The sequence below is a fragment of the Pyrus communis genome, chromosome 1 (assembly GCF_041283825.1).
Source record: "Pyrus communis isolate YQ-2024b chromosome 1, ASM4128382v1, whole genome shotgun sequence".
Lineage (NCBI taxonomy): Eukaryota > Viridiplantae > Streptophyta > Magnoliopsida > Rosales > Rosaceae > Pyrus > Pyrus communis.
This window is the reverse complement of record NC_142565.1, coordinates 4,029,522-4,051,552: the sequence shown is the minus strand read 5'-3', so window position 1 is coordinate 4,051,552 and position 22,031 is coordinate 4,029,522. Positions and strand designations below refer to the sequence as shown.

The window sequence follows — 22,031 nt, the reverse complement described above, 5'->3', positions numbered from 1 at the left end:
CTCCCCCCAATGGCCATTTCGGCGATGTATTGGTTGTAGATTCTCGCGTCCTTGAGGCGAAGAGTGACATTACTGATCCTCCCTGAAAGAAAAATTCTCTTCCACCACCAGGTATGCCTCTCTGTCGATGGTGGAGGCGTTGGCATTGAGACCGCTTGTAATTTTGTCGGTGGCGATAAATCTCCTGCATGTTGCGGAGAGCAATGGTGCCACCACCAAGCCTTACAGGCCAGAACAACGTGTTGGAGTCGTTGATTGTGGAGTCATCCGGGTCAGCTAAAAATCCAGTTATTCTTGGTGTGCCGTCAAAATTTACCTGTGGAGATGAACTTTATGCGGAGGCTGCCGTCGGCGTTGGTGAGACTTGGTTCCCCTTCCCCACCGTTGGATCTTCAAGGTCAGTGGATTCAAATAGCAGGCGCGGGTGTTGGTCGATCAGGCGGGGTGCTAAGGTAGTTTGTAGCTAACGTTATGGCCCTTGGACGCCACACCCAATCCATGACCATGAACGCATCCCAGGCCAGGTGGGGACAGACAATGCAGGTCGTGGAACATATGCACTATTGGCCATCACTACTTCGAACTTTGCGGAATGGCTCCCGGCCTCCGCTCCGGTGAATTTGAGAAACCCCTGGAGCTGGCAGGCCATCCAAATCTCCATCGTCTGTGTAGCGCAAGTATTTTCTGTTTAGGTAGGCTTGATTTCACCACCACAAATCCTGGCGAAATTGGCATTTTCACTCTCTTCGAGCAACAAAAGGAAAAAGGGGAAGATGTTGCACAAAGGAAGAAACCTTTCAATTTATTAAGATGTCTAGCCTTTTTCCTGAACTATTGATGTATATACAAGTTCTTGGTTACATAACGACTCAGAAGACGATGTATGTATTGCATTGCATCAAAAGAGAGGAGAAAAATAAAAAGTTTCTAAGTGGTAGGGCAACAACAAATTATGGCGTTGCACTTCTAATCGAAGGGATCAATCCGAGGGTCGTGTTCACTTGCCATCGCCATTCCAGTGCAAAGGCATGTAGGACACATTACCTGCCAAATTACAGACACAATGTAAGAAATAGTTGACATTTGGAAATCACCCCTCAAAAATTTGCTACCAAATTATCCTAAACTTCATTTCCGGTGCGCTTTTTTTCTTCCAAAATGTTTTTCGCGTGCCCAACAAACACAAGTATCATTCACCAAACATGCGAGTCAGCAATTCCAAGTTATACGATGAGCCAAGTACAACTAAGTGGCAGGCAAGAAGAGAAATTTCGTATGCAATAAACATTCAATGACATTTTTATATGTCTAACCTTTCCCGCTCCTGAGCAGTTCGAACATCTTTCGGTTTTAGGCAGTGAGAGGGGCTGACTTCTGCCATCAACTGTTGATACTGGTTCGGTAAGAACAAGGGTTCCAGTGCTTGAGCAGCGAGCACAAGCAAGATATCCTGCATAAGTATCGAATACACTGATCAAGAATATAGAGAAGGTAGACCAGACAATAACAGGTAGCGAATTCAAAGCAATTAACCGTAATGGACATATTCTGGCTCAAGATGCAACCCTAGATTTAGTAGATTCATTTGGTCCAACCCAAGTAGTTGACATACGAAGCCAATACAAACATCTCGTTCTTATATATTTAAAGGTATTGCAAAACATATAACTAAAAGTGAGAAATATAGGACAATATCATACCAGTTCCAACACAATATTTGCATCTTTTTTGCTCCTGCTGTTTCACATTGTTTATTTCAACTACCATCAATGCTGAGATCACTCCGACTGCTCCTCCTGAGAACGACGCCACAATGGGATCAACTTGGCTGCAGTTTGAAAGCATAGCAGGTCAATAAGCGAAACTGGTAACAGCATAGTATCAACATCATTTAGCTGCTTCATGTCAAGATAGATGACATCCTCCATTTTTCCAATGTGTAAAACTTGAGGATTCTCATAAAATTTGACTATATCGGTTCCCAAAAGTAAAATTTACTACTTTTGGTTCCTACATAGGAACTATTGAATTAAAAGATTCATATCAAGATAGATTATACAAAATTTCAAAACAATAATTACTAGAGAACGGGAGGGTTAAAAGCCCGAAACACAAGCCATACCTCAACTGCAACGGCAGATGCATATTTACTATAAAATCTTTATATGATGTGCCTCCTATCCCCAGCTTCAACTCCAGCTGGAAGAAGTAAAGATATTTGTAGGCAAAGAGTTAGAAACATAACCGAATCCAAACTATACTTATTTGATATGTTTCCTTATTTTTTGATTTGCAAATTCAGAAACATATTGTCAAACCAGTAAAAGAAAATCAGAAAACGTTGGCCAGCATACTCTTCGAGACAAAATGTAATGTTTATGAATAACTGTTAAAACTAATTACAAAGTTAAAGCGTAAAGAACTTACAGAGGGTGATATGAGGCCACCGAAAAGTATAAACCCCGCAATAATTGAATAACAGATAGCATAATACTGCTTAAGGTTGTCTGAACTCTGCAAGCAATACATTCACAATTTTCATATGAATCAACAAAAGGCTATATAAAAATGTCGGGGAAATGAAATAGCCAAGGTTACTGAAACGGTGAAACCTTTATTAACCATGAACATACATGTGTTCGTAGGGGCAAGCAGCTTACCAGGGGAGGCAAAAATGGAATGAAAGACGGAAAACTAGGAAGTTCGTTTTCTTGGTCTAACGTTCCAAGCTCTGCGCTTTTAATCCTTTGTTGTATCCGCAGCCTGCGAACCTACACAGATTGAAGCTTATAAGGCAACCAACATACTCACAATTTGACAAAGCACATTTCTGGCAAGAAAAATTATAACGAGTCTGTCTGAAATGGCAATCATATGCAACAACATGCTAAGACGAAGAAAGTGGGCTCACCTCTTCCATATGCAAGAAAATCTTGTTTCGTCGGCTTCGAATATTATCTTTGATCTCCTGCAACTCCATTTTGGCAAAGTCCTGCACCATTTCAGGCCCCTCTATAATACAAAATCTGCATAATTAAGCATGTAAAATAAGATTGAATAATTACAAGCTTTTGACCAAAAAAAATACTAAAAAATAAATAAAAATTACAGGCTACAAAGCAATCCGTATCATTGGTGGGGTTAATTAACATCAACAGCAAATCAATCACATGGGTTTTTCACAGAAAGTTACAAACTTTTGAGGACCAGTAAACTGTCTGCAATCAGATAAATTTCAAAGTGCAAAGTAACAAACCAAATCTTGGAACTTTGAATTTCCACTTTCTGTTAATTTCCTAGAGAGCGAGAGTGAGAGTGAAGGAGAGAGTACCCGGCAGGGTTTGTATCGGCGGCGGGATTAGGATCAGAGTCGACAGACGGACCGAAAGAGGAGGAGTCGGGGTCGGACGCCATCGCCATGGATCTCCATTTGGAGCTGCTTGTTGATTTGGGGCTTCTTGCGTAGCTGAATCCGGAGCGGCTGGAGCTATGCAATTTGTACGGGCAGTACCGATTTAGCGGGAAGGAAACGGCCAAAAGTCGGCCGGAACAGAGCATCTCTCTCTGTCTCTGTAAAACACCAGATAGCAGAGCTCTCTGTTTATCTGAAAAATTGCGATCGTACAAATGGAGACGATCACGAAAGCAAATCTTGAAACACTGTTAATGTGCAGAACACTTGTCAATTACCTAAGACTATGGGAGAGAGATGGCGCGATCGGCAAAAGAATAAATAATGGAGGGAAGTGGGTGATTCTTGTTTCTCTCAGCTTTTTTAATTTATTACTATTTTTATTAGAAAACATAATTTTTAGTGGATCTAGTGTCGTTAGATTCGAGTTAGTGTTCATGCGTGTAGTACGCTTCGGTGCATATTAAAACATTATATGTAATTGATCAATCCGATAATCCCACTAATAACGTTATTTGAGACATTGTTCTAAAAATCTTCATCTTGTGTCGCTTAGATTCAGTTTAAGTACTAGGTTACTGGTCATTACTCGAATTATTTCTTAGGTGTTTGAAGATTAAAAAATAATACTTAGACTTACTTAAGCATCTGCCTAAACCGATCTAGACATTTGCTTCGGTCGCCTTGACACCCACCTAGGTCATCCAGACTCACGACTCTCACTTACATTCATTTTTTTTTTTTTTTGCATTTTATTTTTATTCAATAAATTGTAGGAGGTTTATTGAATGCTTAGATAAACACTCATTATATATTTGTTCTTCATATTTTCAAAATATTCATTTTAATTTAATTAAATCAGTCTAGTCCACCTAGAAACCCGTCTAGCGGTCTAGGCACTAGATTCCAGCTCACCGCCTAATTACCGTCTAACGTTTTTTAAATACTTGATTTGAGAGTTTTACTTGTCTCATGCAAACAATTGTACGTTCTACTTAAATTAAAAATCATGAATCGAAATGATACGTGGTCATTCATGTATGGTGTGACTCAATTTTAATGGTTGACTCAATTAATTTTTTACATTTTTTATCATGCGTCCAAAATTATACAAATTCTTTGCATTTTTTCTCTATTCTACTGAGTGAACATAACAGCTATAAATTTCGTTAAATTCCAAGAGATTTCCCAATGGGGCAATTTCCTATTTATTTTAAGAGAAATACTTAGGAGACTCTCTTAAAAGTGAGACTCTTTATAGATTCTCTGCCCTTTCATATTTTTTGCACAATATTTTATAACGCTATATAAAATCTCATCTTAACAGAGTCCCTCGAACCTTTCTCTTATTCTAAACAAGAAGGGAAATGACAAAACATGAGAAATCGATCATTTTCGTTATCTAATAGTGTCTCTATTTTTCTCTGGTGTTGTGTGTTTCGTGTAACAAAATGAAAATGACTATCATCAATCATCATGGATTCATGGTTTTATTCTCATATCTATTTTATGTGGATAAATAGAAAAAAGAGATAATTGTAATTTTCATTTTTGTTCTTTTTTTATTTATTTTTTAGATATTTGTAATTAAATTTGTCCAATATTTCATGACCATGGAATATTGTTTGGTCTAAAATGCAATTCCATAAATGTTGTCTTCTTCCTAGTCTTTTTCTGAGTTTTGAGACCTTGGATTCGACATGGAATTAATATAAATCGGTTATAAACGCCAAAAAAGTCTCATCAACATTTGAAACAGCGACGAAAGCATTTAAAAAACCAAAAGATATGTCAGTTTTTCAACAAACGATATTATGTACTCAGAACGGGAGTTGCTTTAATCTTCTAATAAGTTAGCAGTAATGTGGTTCAAATCTGCTTTTAATAAAAATCAAACTTAAGACACCTCTCACCAAATTATTGCCATTTTGAGACTATGGTGCTTGGATTTGAAATCAAACTTTGGGTAAGGTACCATGTTTTGTGTTTTAAGTTTCGAGTCTCTAGTTAATAATTTACGGTGTCCAAATAATCACCACATATGTTGAGAGCATCCATTAATTCGGAATTTAATTTGAAATTTATGTTTTAATTTAGAGATGACTCTAACAATCAACTATTGACAATTAGTTCTCTTTGTATGAATCTTATTTTAATGGGAACTTGATGGGTTAATCCGCTAGCTATCATGGTGCGCACATAAACAATGTTTTACTAGATGTCTAAACAATTAATGTGCCTCATCGCATTTTACAAAGAATCATCTAGCTCTAGGTCAAACTTTCGAGTCGATTACACATTTTTGGTCTAGGGTTCGACTCTTGGATTCGAGTCATGGACATGAGTTGCAATTCTATAGTCCTAGGTTTGAGGGGAAGATATCCTCTTGGGATCTCTCCCACCAAAGCCACTCAATCCATTAATTCGATCCTTTAAAATTTGATTTAACGGCTACAAATATGAAATCCCCTTAAAAGTTATAATAATTTTAGCCGTTGAATCAATTTTCAAATGTTCGAATTAATGAATTGGATGACTTTGGTGTAAGAGATCCGGAAATGATCTCTTCGCAGGTTTGAGTACCAATTAAGTTCATCTTACCTAGTTAATGAATGTACATTACATTTTTTGATATTGTATCACGACGCAATTAGTCAAACAAAAAGACAGATAGAAAGAACTGATGGATACCAAAGTCTTGAGTACATCGCTCATGTCTTCGGATTCAACATATCGGGCCGGGTTCAGCCGTTCGAGCTCACTAGTACATGTCACGGGGCTCACATTTGATATTCAAATTCATCATATTTTATCCAACGGCGGCATCTGACGACCCCAAAACTGCGGCTACGCTCCCTTCTGTTTTACAAACCCTAGCAAAACCTCCCCTTATAAATACCATCACATCCGCCGCAGGAGCCACCAAATGCTCCTTTCTCTTCACTTTCACACACTTATCCTCTCACAGAGACGGTAGGGAATCCAGTTGCTTCTCCGTTCCAGAAAGCTTTCCTTGTCCATATTTTTACACCATCGCCTCTGTTTTTTTATTTATTTACTTAATAATTTGAGCAATTTCATTTATCCCTGCTATGCATATTTCAGATATTCAGCTTGTATTTTATCAAAAAAAATCAAAGTCTATGGGGTTTTTTTTTTAGAAAAAAAAAAAAAAAATTGTTAGATGAGGCCGGTGATGATTTATACATATTTTGCCTACATTGCTTGATTATCTCATATTGTTGAGATAGTGATAAAACTCAAATGTATCTGAGGCCCGCCTTCCTCTCCCTGGGACGAAGAACAACCTTTTATTTTTTTGTTATTTTAATTTTGGGTTAAATGTGATAAACTTGTATTAAAATATACAAAATCCAATTATTTTCATAAAAATAAATAAATAAATGGTTAAGAAGAACTGCAATGAGCTACACCTGATGGATTGTTAAAGTTGAGAAAATAAAATTGTTTAAAAACTCTTTATGTTGCGCACATATTGGATAATGGTGATGTTATTCACATTTTTTTTTTAACTTTTCATATACCCATTTTAATTTTTGTCCATCTAATTAAATAAATTAAAAAATATTAAAGGAAAAAAAATTAATAAACAGTGTATAGAAAGTAAAAATAAGAACATGGATAATCATCTATTGGACAAACAGACAATGGGTGAACTATGAACATATAGAAAATAATTTTTTACAAGATTTTTTACGGTGCTTTAATTAAAATGTCTGCAATATCATATAGAAAGGAGAATGGATAGATATCTCAGCTATAAAATAAAAGTTAGATAGATGAAGTGAAAGAGTGCATTGGATGTATAGTGCGACCTACGTAACCATTAAAATTCAAAGAAAATTTTTGTTGGACGACAATAAGGCCAACAATACTTATGGCACACGATGTTGGGTCAAGCATCAATACATGCAAAAAATAAAGTGTAATAGATATGAGAATACTTTGTTAGATGTGTAGGCCCACGAGAAAGGACGTGAAAAGAACTAGAATATCCAAAATAAAATAGGAGTAGCTGCAGTTGATGATAAGATGAGAGAAAATTGGTTAAGCTAATTTGGACACGTGAACTGAATACTATAGATGCTTGGTTAGAATATGCGATTATGAGACAGATAATCAGGCAAAAGTGGTAGAGGGAAACCTATGAGTACTTTGAAAGAGATTTTAAAAATAGACATGGAATATTTGGAGCTAACGAATGAGAGATTTTTCAGTGTGACCAATAGATAGGATGGTACATCATTTGTCACTATAAAATGATGAGATATGTGTACAAATGATGAGATATGTGTACTTAAAAATTAATAACTTAAAACATAAAATCTAACACGATAGCGTTCTAAAATTCATAAAAACAACCCTATTTAATGAAGTAATGCTTTGTTATTGTCGTATACTGAATATAACTTGAAATTGCCTCAAAATAATTGTAATGTGTTTTAAAAACATGCAATCACCATCTTCGTTACCAACTTGAATATCCCATCGTTTCGTCTCTATCATTCACAGATTTGATGCTTCTGCTGGTTCAAACCACAATTCTCTTATACATGATTGTACATTTTTTTTATAATAAATGAATGATTATTTTAAAAGAAAATCAAAAGAAGCAACAAACAACAAGAAGGCAGTAAAGGCCAAGTTAAAAACACATAATGCTGTAAACAACAGCAGCAACCTAACAACTACCAGTAACAAGGGGAGAACAACTACATAGGAATTCTCCATTCTTAAAAAATAGGCACATTTGCAGTAGAGAGCGAAATCTGCAAATAACATAACCGCAAACGTATAGAGTTCACAATGATTTTAAGACAACAATGGAGTTGAGGTGCCCATTTTTGAATCTCCGGTTGGTTAGCTCTCTTGTGCACATTTGAATTATTATGTCAGATGTAGGGCGTTAAGACCATTAATTTTTTTTCAGAGCAGGCATGATCGCAGTTGTTGCACTTCTTACCAACTCAACATTTACACAGACTAATAGCAAGAATTTTAAAGTACTAGGACTAGTGCAGCGGTGGTTGATGAAAATATATAAATATATACAGGATTAAAGATATGGTGACACACACTTTTATCACAATTTCGCACACATTTTATAAGATTCACTTCGTAATGTATTTTAACGATTCGGACTAGTCTATAGTTTAGTGCATTTTAAGGCCTCATTTGCGTGGATAACTAATATGTTTCAAGGCTACACCCATATGAATGTTTAACAAATGAACACACTTATCTTAAACACACTAACAAATTGATTGATATCATTGCATTCCATAAATATGTTTGTCCAAGAATGATGAAGCTTTTTTCATTCTCTGAGATTACCATTTCGTTTACTTTGCATTTTTGGATAGTCTTTTACTTCATTTTTTTTTATTTCTTACAATTGTCATCACAACCAACAAACAAGTCAGAGGTAAATAATATTAGGACTAGACTATAAAGGGGCAGTCTATCCTATGCATTGCAGTTACCTATCTAACGGATTTTATCAAGTAGTTGGAGGGCATATATGAAGAGCAACTCCAACCTTCAAAGGGATAGCACCCAAGTCATTCATAGAGACTCACTGGAGTTCAAAAGGTCAGCTAACCCCCTTCCCCTAAGTTGGTCCACCCCCTGCCTAGGCTATATATGTTTTGATGAAAGATTTTCAAGTCCCAAAGAATTGAGCTCAAATTATTAAAGAATAAATTACTAAAATTAGATAAGAGAAATTAAAAATATCTTTCAAGCATTACAAAGAGATATGAGAGAAATTTACAAATTCCTTACTCGTGCCTTGTAATCCCTCACTCAAACATAACCATAGTGTTTTAGGGAATTAACAGGTTATCCACGCAAGAAGTTGACTGGACTCTGAACTAAGAGAAACGTTTTATTATGTCTGAAATACAGATGATATACCATATGTTATTATGTAACTGATAGAGAATTTTATTTTCTAAATTGTTAAATTGTTAATACAAATATATTACTAATTGTATAATAACATGTAATATACTATCTTATTTCTGACGCATTAAAAAGTGACTCCCGAACCAAAGTTAAATTAGCACATTACCAAGTTATGATTGTTTCACCAGCCCACAGCTAATCAAATTCATTGCTCTGTCAGTAAAACAAGCCATTTGCAGAAGAAAACGTGACTCTGTTTTGACCAGTTGAAGCGCAAGCAGGTGGCAAAAGATGAGTAGGCGAATAAATAAATATTCCAACATTAATGCTTTTATGGTGTAAAATTAAATTACCCATATATTAGGGTTAACAAGATGGATCATCTCCATAGCTTTCAAGTCCACGCATCTCTCTATATATAGTACTCAGCCAGCAACTTCATCACCTTAATCATTCCTCTCTCTTTTTGCTTTTAAATTTGTATTGGTTACAGAGAGAGAAGTTGGTAAGCTAAGCTAAGGTTATAATATTATCCATGGAGGAGGTGATGATGGACGTCGTTCTGGTGTCTTTGGGGCTTATCTTTTTCCTGGTATGGTGGCGCTACTGCAGGTCAGTTGTTGGTGGCGGGCCTAAGAACCTGCCGCCTGGGCCGCCAGGGTGGCCGATAGTGGGAAACCTAATCCAAGTCATCCTCCAACGTCGGCACTTCATCTACGTCGTCCGCGACCTGCGTGCAAAGTACGGACCAATCTTCACCATGCAGATGGGGCAGCGGACTCTCATAATCGTCACCAGCTCCGACCTCATCCACGAGGCCCTCGTCCAGAGAGGTCCCGAGTTCGCGTCCCGCCCTGCTGACTCCCCCATCCGCCTCCTGTTCAGCGTCGGAAAGTGTGCAATCAACTCTGCAGAGTACGGTCCTTTCTGGCGTACCTTGCGGAGAAACTTCGTCACCGAGCTGATCAACCCGGCGAGGATAAGGCAGTGTAGCTGGATCAGAAACTGGGCTATCAAATCCCACATGGACAGGCTGATAAAATCCGACGATGGCATCGTCAATGTGATGAGCGAGTGCCGGCTCACCATCTGTAGTATCCTCATATGCTTGTGCTTTGGGGCGAAGATCTCCGATGAGAAGATAAAGACGATCGAGAGCGTGTTGAAAGACGTTATGATGATGACAACTCCAAAGCTCCCCGATTTCCTGCCGGTGCTGACTCCTTTGTTTCGCCGGCAGGTCAGGGAAGCGAAGGAGCTGAGGAGGAGGCAGTTGGAGTGTTTGGTTCCACTCGTTAGAGACAGAAAAGCATTTGTTCTTCAAAGTGATAATGTTGAGGATGAAAAAGTTAATAAGATAATGGTGAGTCCAAAGGGTGCTGCTTACATTGACTCCTTGTTTGAGCTGGAGGTGCCTGTAAGAGGGAAAGACCGCGGACGCAGGCGGTTGGAAGAGGAGGAGCTCGTGACGCTAGTCTCCGAAGTCATCAATGCTGGTACGGATACGAGTGCTACGGCGATAGAGTGGGCTTTGCTTCATTTGGTGACGGACCAAAAAATTCAAGAGAAGCTCTACAAGGAAATCGTTGATTGTGTAGGGACAGATCGCAGTCCCTACACAAATGAACAAAAGCCGCACGAAGAGGTGATCACTGAGAGTGACGTGGAAAAAATGAGCTACCTTTCCGCGGTGGTGAAAGAAACATTCCGGCGGCACCCCCCGAGCCACTTCGTCCTGTCACACGCAGCCTTGGAGAACACGGAGCTCGGCGGATACACTGTGCCCGCAGATGCGAGCGTGGAGTTTTACACTGCATGGGTGACTGAAGATCCCGATATGTGGGAGGACCCGGGTGAGTTCCGACCGGAGAGGTTCTTAGAGGGAGGAGACGGGGTTGACGTGGATGTGACCGGGACCAAAGGGGTGAAGATGGTGCCGTTTGGCGCTGGCAGGCGGATCTGCCCCGCGTGGACGTTAGGGACTTTGCATATCAACTTGCTGCTTGCTCGGATGGTGCATGCTTTTAAATGGTTGCCGGTTCTAGATGCGCCGCCGGACCCGACTGAGACATTTGCTTTTACAGTTGTCATGAAGAACCCTCTCAAGGCCATCATTGTGCCTAGGTCGTTCATGTCATCCACCAAGATCTAATGTTTCAAGACCAGGATTAATTAGCTTGGTTTATATTAATTAATTATAGTTATTACAAGGCAGGGTTGTTTACTTTAGTTTATTCATAATTATGCTCTAAATTTATGAGGAAAAACTGTACAAGTTGGAATTATAAGGACTGTAAGACGGATGTGATACGATGAATTTGTATTCTTATTAATATTTAAATCGTATGTTTTCTTGTTTCTGATAAAAATTAAACAAAATCCTATGTTTTCTTTTGCTCTTGCAGGCTAAAAGTGAGGAGAAAATCTCAGTAGATTCAGAGCACTTTTAAGTTTGTAGCAGTGTTGTCTGTCGATCACTTGCTTTGTCTTTTAGAAACTAGGGTAAACGAAATGATATAGAAGTTGATGATTGAAGTATGACTTAAGTTTTGATATACTCGTGCTTATTCATATTGATGACATATCATTTAATTTGTAAATTTAGTCTCCCTAACATTATCCTTAGAAACTATAGTTGCTTAGCATTTACTCGTAATAAAGTTACTTTGTGAATTTGGTAGTGCAATGAAATAGGAATATTGAGAGGAATGAATCGAACGCGGAACTTTGAATGCATGAGTTTATGTGTTTAATTAACAAAGTTACATGTTATTTCAGTAAAGAAATAGAAAGTATAAAAAAGGGGTAAAGTATGAATACCAACCAAATATATATATATATATATATATATATATACTTTTTTTTTTGGACAAACTAAGTTTCTTTTTCATTAAACAAAGAGACTGGTACAAGTAAAATAGAGCCCAAAGGGCATCACACAACCGAAATACAAGCCTAGCAAAAAAAAGTAAACACAACACAAAGCCCAAAAGGCATAGCTGAAAAACAACAGAAACCCTAAAATTAAAGAGGAAACCAACAGCCACCACCAAATCTGACGTGCCTCCATCGGAAGGCCATCACCACCAAAAAACGAACCACAAAGAACAACTGGATCAATGAAAAATAGGGGTGAGCGAGCCACCAGCGCAGTGAGTGTCGTTGATCCAGTTGCTCTTGTGGTTCGTTTTTTGGTGGTGGTGGCCTTCCGATGGAGGCGCATCAAATTTGGTGGTGGTTGCCAGTTTCCTCTTTAATTTTAGCGTTTATGTTGTTTTTCAGCCATACCTTTTGGGCTTTATGTTGTATTTACTTTTTCTTGTTGGACTTGTATTTCCAACCAAATAGTTTGAGTGATTGTAAATCAGACTCGACCTTTTAGTAATCAAGTGCAAGGAGCCAAACCGGAAAAAGATTGAGGTCACGCTATAAAACTGTGCCAATCCAAGAGGTTTAAAAGTTCTTAAAAGGGATGCAAACATTATATTCAGCACATTACGTAATTTTTGACATTATTTGGAAACAAATCTATTAAATTTTTTTACTTGATCAAAAAGTTGGAAAAACATATTACCGAAACATAAAAGTCCGGGAAAGAAATGGTGGCCCATTAAAGCCCATTTGTTTTTCAAAACGATAACTGTTCGATTAGGCTGATAATATAGGCCCGTTGAAATCCCCGTGTTTCCCTCAAAACCCTAGCCCTCTCTTTCCCTATAAAACGATGGCGAACGCCCGCTTTCCAGTCAACCCAGCAACGCCTCCAGCGCCATTTTTTTTTAGCAGAAATCCAATTTATGGTAGCAAAAGTTTATGAGAGAGAGAAAGAGATTGGCGGTGATGACCCAATGAAATTCAAGCTCAACAGACCGGATTGTAGGCCTTCTCTTTTCAAGAGAAGGTTTGCGTGTCGACAACCCCGCTGAACTGAGCCTTCTCTTTCTCATTTCTTTTTTTTTTCTCTATTTTATTTACCAGAAAATTTTATGATTTGGTTGGTTTTTATTTGTATTTAATTTGTTTTCAATTGTTTTTTAATTTAATTTAATTTTGGTGGGAAAGTGAAGGAAAGGGGGACTGCTATGAGGATACCAAGCTCCCTCTTCTGATTAAGGTTGAGGAAACTTGCCGGCAGAATCGAACCTAATAATTATCAGCCACCACTGAGTATTTCTCCCCTTTTTCCCACCTTAATTATTATTTTTTCTTTTTTGTTTTTTAATCAAAGTTTTGATCTTTTTATTTATTTATAATAATTTTGAATTTAGTTGTGGGAATGATGGATTGGGATGAAGCAATCAAATTATCCAACACTTGATCTGAGATATTTGTTATCGAGTGATGCTAACTGATGTACTTCTGAATCTGAATTATTAATTTAGATTGGTTTATATTATATTTGTGATTGTTTTGATGGTTTATAAATAAAAATTCGTCAGGTGATGAAAAATGGAATAATCTTAGGACACCTTCCTACACAGCAATGATCTTGCTGTGGATGAGAACAGCTTTCCATTCTGATGATGATTTGTTATTTAAATCTTGAAGAAAATTTTAAAAGAAAATTAATAAAAAGGGTTTTGAAAATTTTGAGTTTTAACGATAAGAATAAAATAAATAGTGAAATGAATAGTATTATGATTGATTTTTTTAGTGTAAAAATATGGTTTTTAGTTAAATGAACAGTGTCGTGAACTTTTCGTTAACTTCAAATTTTAAATTTATTCGTGTGTTTGTTTGTTTGTTTATGATTTAAACTTATATGACAAGCTTTATCAATTTTAAAACATAATACAAAATATTTGACATTTATTTCCCTTTTTTTACCATACTAATGGAGAAGGCTATCTCCAAATAATTGGATATTATTTTGATTTTGAATTTTGTGTATTGTGGACCGTTAGATGTCAGGGTCGCATCTTATGACAGTGAAATATATCCGTTAGTTTGATTGCTGCAAAAATTGATGGAATAATAAAAAAATTTGAAACTGGCCACTTTGTACGGTATTTTTTATTATTTATAAGTGACAAATTTTAAGTTTATTTATGTTAAATACGAATTTGAATTTTATTATTATTAATCTTTTGAAATGTTAAACCTATCTTCTTTTTTTAGTGTAGATAATATTATTTGTTCAAACAAAAAAAATAAAAATTTTGAAATTGAGAGACTTTCATGCTTTGATTAGAAATTGCGATTATAGGATGGGGACGGAAGATATGAAATGAGATTTTAAGAAAAGACGTAAAGTGCTTTGGAATTAACGAAAAACTTGATACAAAATCAGGTTCAATTGTGTTTGAAGATTCATACAAACGACTTTACTTGCTTTTTTGTAGAGACTTTCATGCTAGAATTGGATCCTCTCCTGAGCTCAAGGAGAGGATCTTTTTGACCAAGGATATTGGACCGTTGGATTTTTATCTAACGGTTATAATTATTATAACTTTAAAAAAACTCTTTATTTATAATTTTAAAATTATAATAATTATAGACGTTGTATAAAAGTTCATCGGTCAAAGATCCTTGATCAGGAGGAGAGGATCCTCTTCTTAGGCATAAGAGAGGATCCAATTCTTTCCATGCTAATGGTTTACCAAAGGCATTAATGCTAGGAAGAAAATTTATTACATAGTTAAACAACTAATGTGACGTCACTTATTAGTGGCACTGTAACATGCATGCATCTGTCTCGTAAAAAATTGTTAGAAAGACTAAATTTGAAAATTAAATAATATGTCATCAATAAAAATAAATATGTAATAAATCAATCATTAACTTTCATATGTCTATTAATTTATTTTCTTTAGCATTACCAGTTCTATAAAATTGCTCGATTTCTTATTGGATTGAGAGTGTGGGACGACACCCGTTTCACCCAAGTCCTTCTCTTGGACTGGGCTTCGAGGCCATCAGCTTCTCAATGATTCTTCTTTTGGGCTGCTATCAATTGTGTCTTCTCTTGAAGTCGGCATGTGCATCAGAGAAAAATTGCTCAAACACCACTATGTTCTGAATTAAAAATACACTTTTATCATATATTTGTACCATCATTTTTATATGAGAAAAAATTTGCTCGAACTCTAGTCCATTCTGGATTCTGGCAATACTTGCACTTATGGATGTGTCCGTTTTACAGTGGCCCAAAGTTGACAGTCGCTTAAGCTATTTGTTGAAACTTGCCATATTGTGCTACTAGTTCACATTCAATGATGTAACATAAGTGGATGAAATTAATGTTTAATATTTCAGTGAAATAGAGTTATGAAATAGATATTTATGTATACAAGACAAGCGTTCTGTAACATCACGTCACGGTGTATCTGTAGTGCAAAGAAATGAAAAGTATTAACTGTGCTTATGGTGCGGTATGTGGATCACTAGGCCCATTTGGTCCTTGACGAATGCGGCACAGTGGGGACGTCCCCACAGTAACCTGTATAGCCAACTAAACCCTAATACGAGCTTTAGCATGCGCAGATTTCTGGCGCATGCACTAGCATTGCTCTCTACATTCCAGACAAATCCAACCTATCGGGTAACACATTTTTTCCGATTGTCTATATATATATATATATAATTATGATAGTTTAAAGTATGGGATATTTCGAACTTTTAACCATCTGATCTTAAATTTTGTGTTTATTTTGATCAAAGATCGAATGAATAAAAAACCTGAAGTATTTGATATTCTGAAACATCGAGGAAAATCTCATACTTCCAATTATATATCTAATTTCCTCATTGAGTTTAACATTTGCTGCAATCCTTTTTTCCCAGATTCTCCAAACAAAGTTGAATGTGGTCCAATAATTGTACGCGTTACTGTATAGCCTAAGGATATTTTCAGTGTAGTGCACCCTCAGATTCTCATTAGAAACTCGAGAACCATTGATCTGACGTGCACGTGTCATGATTAAGACACTCTCTTTGAGAAGGATCCGGACGAGTTGAATCTTTAACTTCATCCAAATGACTCAAACCTCAGAAGGTGGAGGTTAGATAGAGTTAGATGTGGCATGGGAGCCACTACTCCACCATAAATAAGAAGAGAGGCCAAATGTCCGTTTAGCTTCTCTCAACTTAAAGCAAATTGCAATAATTGTTATAAAGGTTCTAAAAAACGTTAAACGCTAGTCAGATTGCGAGCAAGGATCTATCTAGTCCCTAGGGGTTTAGGTGAAGGCTTAGGTGAGCTAGGCATGCGCCTAGGCAGATCTAGGCAAACACCTAGACATGTCTATGAGTTCTTTCTTAATTTTCAAACACATAGGGATTAATTCGGATAATGATCAGCCGCTTAACGCCTAGGCAAGGCCTAAGTGGCGCTAGATGAAATTTTTTAAAGAGTAATGCTATTCATACCATGTTTTTGTACCACATTCTTATACCACCTTAGGTGGCATTTGATGTAAACAGCCACATCATTTGAATTAATCAGATTTTTAAATTTAGTTCATTATTTAATAAACTAATAATTAAGAAAAACTAGTTAATTAAATGATAATTATGGTATACGAGGAGTCTTTCTCCTTCATTTCGTTAGGCTTTGCAAATTTTTCAAATGATGTGGCTGTCCACATCAGATGTCACCTAAGGTGGTATAGAAATGTGGTATAAAAATATGGTATGAATATCAATGGTGTTGTTGGTTTGCAAGCTTACGTAGCCAGGTATACCCATTTTCCAACATAAAACTGATATATTCATTGAACTTAATATATTCTCTAATACATATGAGCATAACATACAATAATACAGATACACTTATGAAAGAATGTGTCAATAAGTAAATTTTATGTGTCGAAATAGTTTTATTATCTCTACTCTTACATTTTTCTATTTCACGAGAAACCGAAAGGGTACTCCACTATGATGATCATCACACATGTTGTCTTTGTAACATGATAGTGCATGATCAACTTGAACAACAGCTACCGAATTATTTCTGCCTCCTTGAATCAGTTGTAGGGTTATTCATTGGAAATGCGGTGGTGGGAATTATAATCTGTCCTTGTAATGCTTTTTTGATGGGTAAAATTATCCCATATGCCGACCTTGGAGCCACATAATTGTCTGACTTATTTGAAATCGAGTGTTAAATAATGTCACGGGAGTGCAAGTGCGTGCCATTGTGCACATCACATCAAACTCCATTATAAATACCCACTTACCTGCATGCAGAAAAACCTATCTCACATAATACACCAGAATTCACACAACCTAACCTAAAATGCAGCTCAACTTTTTTCACTTCACGCTCTTCCTTTTTCTTTTGATCGCTGCTGCTTCTTGTTCTAGGGAAATGTCCTCAAGGAAGAACGAGGAGACCCCAAGTAGCGGTAGCGGTTCGGCACACGGGCCGAACTGGGGATATAATTGGGGGTGGAGTGCGACCCCGAGTGGGGGATCGGGTTATGGGTCGGGATCCGGGAGGTCACCAACTGGATTTGGTAGGGGGTACGGTTATGGGTTTGGTTCTGGGGGTGGACATGGCTCTGGGTCAGGCTATGGGTCCGGGGGTGGTGGAGCTCATGGCGGAGGCTATGGGTCTGGGGGTGGCGGAGCTCATGGTGGCAGCTATGGGTCTGGGGGTGGTTATGGAAGTTCGGGCGGTGGTGGTGGAGCTGGTGGCGGTGGAGGGACAAACAACCACGGCTGATGAGATAATTGGCTGAGAGTTAGGGTTTCATGAACCCCAGGCCAGTTTCAAGTGTGTACTATATGATAAGCATATTATGTAACTTGCTAGAGATACATGCATATAAGCTTTTAATAAATTTTACGCGACTTTGACAAATAATATTAGCATTGCTTGTATATTTATTATTTCGTGTAGTAGTTTATCGTTTGATGTGTTGCCATCTCTCTCTGGCTTATGGTTTTAATTTAGCAGATAACAACGTGAGTTTGTAAAACGTTTGCATCACAACCCTAATCATCGTTATTTCAATATATTGATATTTCTCTTCTCAATATTGAAAGAACGTTTCAAGTTTGACTCATTTATTTTTCATATACTTCATGTTAAATCTTCTTTTACATAACAGTGCTTGTTAGGATCAGGGTGGTGGGTGGGAAAAAAACGTAGATGACTTGTATGGGATTGAAGCCTGTTAGGTTATCTAAAGATGGCCCCTGTCACTCATATGTGCAGATGGCTTGATCCTCTTTTTTTAAGCTTCTATGGATCAAGAACAATGAGCAAATTTATGAGAAATCAAATCATCTTAAAAGTGATCATGTCGTCTTATGTCACAAAAATCTCCGCATCTAGTACTCATACAAGTTAACAAGAGCATAAATAATAATAGAAAAATTAAAAACGAAAGAATTATCAAACGGATCCTAACCGAGCATGAATTGGGCACCTTACACAAATTTAGAAGAGCATGAATTGGGCTCTAAGTAAGAAAAGCTTTTAACTTGTTGCTTCTGCTGACACCATATAGGCCATTCAACTATACACACTCAAAAAACTCCAATGGGGCTTTGAGCCCATATGGCCCAAAACTTCAAAAAACAACCTATATATGTTGATTAAACCAAATGCAGAAGAAACCCACATACATTGTCCCCAAACTTTTCCAACACCAAAAAGTGCTTAAACAGCAAGCTGCTTTTGATGGGTGGATTCATCTTCATCAAAGGAGCAGTGAAGCTTCAAACGTCTTGCCAAATCCACAGGAGAATCTGCAAATTGTAGAGGATATTGCAGCAGCATTTCTCTCTGAAGGTAAGTGCAGTAGGTGTAATACGTCGCCGGCGTCACGTTCATTTGGAACCCTAATCCGAACAAGAAGTCCACCTCAAGAAGGTTCATCTCTTGCGTGCTGATCCCTCCAACTCTGGCATAAAATGCATTGTTGTAGTAACTGCAAGAAGCAAATGTAGATAAGAGTAATTAGTTATATTTTCTAAGTTCTAACCAAATATTTTGAATAATTGTAGTGATTAATTAGAGCTAGGGAGACTCAATCTGGAGACTCAATCTGGAGACTAAATTTTGGAAACCAAATAATATAAAAGTTGATAATTGGTTTATTACTTAAACGTTGAAAGATGTACTCATTTTTATTGGTGACACATTATTTGGTTTATTACTTAAACGTTGAAATACGTGCTCATCTTCAAATTTAATCTTCCTAGCATTACTCTTATTACTGTTATATTGGACCACTATCTGGGTTTGTATAGGACCAAAGATTACCTTATAACTTAAGGCATCATATATGGCTCTGATGAGAAGCAAAAACAGGTGGATTTTGTTAACTTTTGGCGAACTATACAAACATCAACATGGCCTTTGATTGAGATGTCGTTAGCATCGATAATGATGCCAGCTGACGCTTTTTCTCGTGAGTTTTGCGATGAGAAAACGTGCACACCGTCGGATAATCTTACTAATTCACGTGTAATACTAGAACAACGACGTAACCGAAAAATTACAGGCATGGACAGCAACACCACATAAAAGACGGGAGGCATTCACATGGCCATTGCTGTCCTCCTTTTTGGCGGTGGTTGCTTCCAAACGGCGATGCCATTACTAATTATGAACTAATTTTGTAATTATGTGACAGAATTAAGAAGAAGAAGAGAATACAGAACTGTGATCACAAACTTTGAACGTGCAAAATTACCCAATTTTCCACCAAAATACACTTTAATTTTCTACTTAAAATATTGAGATGCAATTTCCTAAAGAACCATATCCAGAAGAAAAAAATTATGTAAAAACAGAGAGATCATAAGAGTATTAATTCAACAAATTTCAGGTTTAAAAAGCTTGAATCTTGAAACACAAATAACAAAACCCAGTTCAACAAGTAAAAAAATTAGTAAAAACTTGATTAATTTGAGCTAGATGAACTAGCCCTAGTTAAGTAAATAAAACCCAGTTCAACAAGTAAACAAATTAGCATTGCCCACACAGAGAAAAAATTAAACTTTTTATTAAATTGAGCTAGTTTATTTAACCCATCTGATTAACTAGACAAAACCCAGAATTAGAAATCTGAATATCTCACCAAAAAGACAATCTTTGAACGAATCAGAGCAAAAGAAAACAACCCAAATCAAGAAATAGAAAAAAAAAGGGAAAAGAAAAGAAAGCTTACATGTCGTCCATGAACTTTGCAGAGACCAAGACGCTGGTGATGAGCAAGCGGTGAACGCTGAAAGAATCAATGGGCAGCAATGGCTGCATCTGGGTGAAACGGTCGAGATATACGTAGGCGACGACGAAGCAAGATGGGCTGCAGTCGGCGTACTTGAAGATCCTCTGCAGGTAGCTGTGGATTGAAATGGTGGGCGTGGTCAGGGAGTGGAAGACCGACAGCTTCTGCGTCGGCTCTAACCGCCGGTTCAGGTCATTGGAGTTGGAAACCCGCTCGAGGACGGAGGACATGAAGGCTATTATTCTTGGCATGGATTCTGGGCTCGTCGTCGACGTCTCGAGCTGCTCAGCCATTGTTGCGTTTAATTTGCTCTGTATTTTTTTTTTCCCGTTGGTTTCTTTTCTTTTCTTTTTTTTCTGTTGGCTGCTTCGTATATATAGGCTTTCCTTTCTGATATTATTTTATTTTTTATTTTGCTATGTGTTACTTGTATGAAGGGTTACATTTTCCTAATTAACTTTGGTTTAGAGAAAGATTCAAGGAATAACAATTCTATTAGGAAAAATAAAACCAAATCCTTAGAGAAAAAGGACAATATGAAACTAAACAATTTTTAAATGGAAAGAAAATACACAAATTTTAAAAAGGAAACATGTTTGTTCCAAAATCAAGTTTTAGAGAAAATGAAAATTGTTTGCTCACAAAATCATTAATGTACCTAATGATCCTTTTGCAGTATTTTTTAGAATATCAAGCCGTATTTTCGGTACACTGAAAAATTTCTTAGTAAATGAGTGTAAAACTATATATAGTAATCCCTTTATTTCTGAACCAAATCCAAGAAGTAAAGGTGAAGACACAGACCAACTTCCTATGAAATTCCTGCTGCAATAATTTCAGAATAGGACTTTCTTTTCCACTATTGTTAATTGGTATGAACTTTTAATCATCACGTCACCCACATTGCCAGCTTTCCTTGCCAAGCAAACAATATATATACATATATATATACACACATATATACATATACACTATATATATATATATTATATTACAAAATTAATCTTGTCCTTCATATAATTTAAAGTGTGATTTGCAGTAAGTAAAATCCTAGCTAACTTATTCACCTTTTGGCTATTTGCAACATATCAGATCGGAGTATCAGACCGTGCGTCGCCTCTCTCTCTCTCTGCTGGTTTTTTATTGCTTGACAGCTTTGTTTCTTGTATGAATTACGGTTCCCTTTTCTAAAAGAATTAAAATTTTAAAACAGCTATTTATTTCCTTGGTTGACAGCTTTGTTTCTTGAATTGGCACTTGGCAGTACACAAAAGTCTCTATGGCCTCTCTGATGGCAGTATATGTCATGGCATGATTCGCGTCTGAAATATAGTACCGAATACGTTTTAAAAAAATGACAGTCGTCTGAAGTTATCTGTACATATTGAACTTTAAAAATTCAACCAAAAAAAAAAACTTTAAGAAAAAATAGTCCTAATATTGTTCACAATCATTAAACCGGCTACAGGATGACTGAAATGTTGGTTTTGTTGGTTAGGGTTAATAAA

General features: G+C 36.8%; 4 protein-coding genes and 5 non-coding genes across 9 annotated transcripts; 7 read left to right on the top strand and 2 right to left on the bottom strand.

Moving 5' to 3' along the window:
• Positions 1–776: 776 nt before the first annotated feature.
• Positions 777–3,887, bottom strand: LOC137720466 (protein ORANGE, chloroplastic). The gene is made up of 8 exons (XM_068459534.2): positions 3,332–3,887; positions 2,912–3,026; positions 2,661–2,771; positions 2,428–2,514; positions 2,123–2,199; positions 1,701–1,828; positions 1,314–1,450; positions 777–1,044 (listed from the first exon to the last, which is right to left on the bottom strand). Exons 1-8 carry the CDS (start codon positions 3,556–3,558, stop codon positions 967–969), a joined length of 960 nt encoding a protein of 319 aa, XP_068315635.2. The 5' UTR covers positions 3,559–3,887; the 3' UTR covers positions 777–966.
• A 2,710-nt stretch (positions 3,888–6,597) lies between these two features.
• On the top strand, positions 6,598–6,693 carry LOC137721616 (small nucleolar RNA SNORD34). The gene has a single exon (XR_011066686.1). It is a non-coding gene; the product is annotated as a small nucleolar RNA SNORD34 (small nucleolar RNA).
• Positions 6,694–9,733: 3,040 nt separating this feature from the next.
• Positions 9,734–11,719, top strand: LOC137719542 (cytochrome P450 77A3-like). Its single transcript, XM_068458580.2, has one exon. The coding sequence runs from the start codon at positions 9,876–9,878 to the stop codon at positions 11,490–11,492; it is 1,617 nt and encodes a 538-aa protein (XP_068314681.2). The 5' UTR covers positions 9,734–9,875; the 3' UTR covers positions 11,493–11,719.
• A 1,450-nt stretch (positions 11,720–13,169) lies between these two features.
• Positions 13,170–13,277, top strand: LOC137721621 (small nucleolar RNA Z107/R87). The gene has a single exon (XR_011066691.1). It is a non-coding gene; the product is annotated as a small nucleolar RNA Z107/R87 (small nucleolar RNA).
• A 135-nt stretch (positions 13,278–13,412) lies between these two features.
• Positions 13,413–13,511, top strand: LOC137721593 (small nucleolar RNA R30/Z108). The gene has a single exon (XR_011066665.2). It is a non-coding gene; the product is annotated as a small nucleolar RNA R30/Z108 (small nucleolar RNA).
• Positions 13,512–13,620: 109 nt separating this feature from the next.
• Positions 13,621–13,709, top strand: LOC137721622 (small nucleolar RNA snoR31). Its single transcript, XR_011066692.2, has one exon. It is a non-coding gene; the product is annotated as a small nucleolar RNA snoR31 (small nucleolar RNA).
• A 62-nt stretch (positions 13,710–13,771) lies between these two features.
• On the top strand, positions 13,772–13,868 carry LOC137721620 (small nucleolar RNA snoR31/Z110/Z27). Its single transcript, XR_011066690.1, has one exon. It is a non-coding gene; the product is annotated as a small nucleolar RNA snoR31/Z110/Z27 (small nucleolar RNA).
• Positions 13,869–17,526: 3,658 nt separating this feature from the next.
• On the top strand, positions 17,527–18,146 carry LOC148698993 (uncharacterized). The gene has a single exon (XM_088693227.1). The coding sequence runs from the start codon at positions 17,577–17,579 to the stop codon at positions 18,003–18,005; it is 429 nt and encodes a 142-aa protein (XP_088549353.1). The 5' UTR covers positions 17,527–17,576; the 3' UTR covers positions 18,006–18,146.
• A 516-nt stretch (positions 18,147–18,662) lies between these two features.
• Positions 18,663–20,866, bottom strand: LOC137721575 (cyclin-U4-1-like). Its single transcript, XM_068460668.2, has 2 exons — positions 20,464–20,866; positions 18,663–19,218 (listed from the first exon to the last, which is right to left on the bottom strand). The coding sequence occupies exons 1-2, from the start codon at positions 20,814–20,816 to the stop codon at positions 18,948–18,950; spliced, it is 624 nt and encodes a 207-aa protein (XP_068316769.2). The 5' UTR covers positions 20,817–20,866; the 3' UTR covers positions 18,663–18,947.
• Between the last annotated feature and the right edge of the window lie 1,165 nt (positions 20,867–22,031).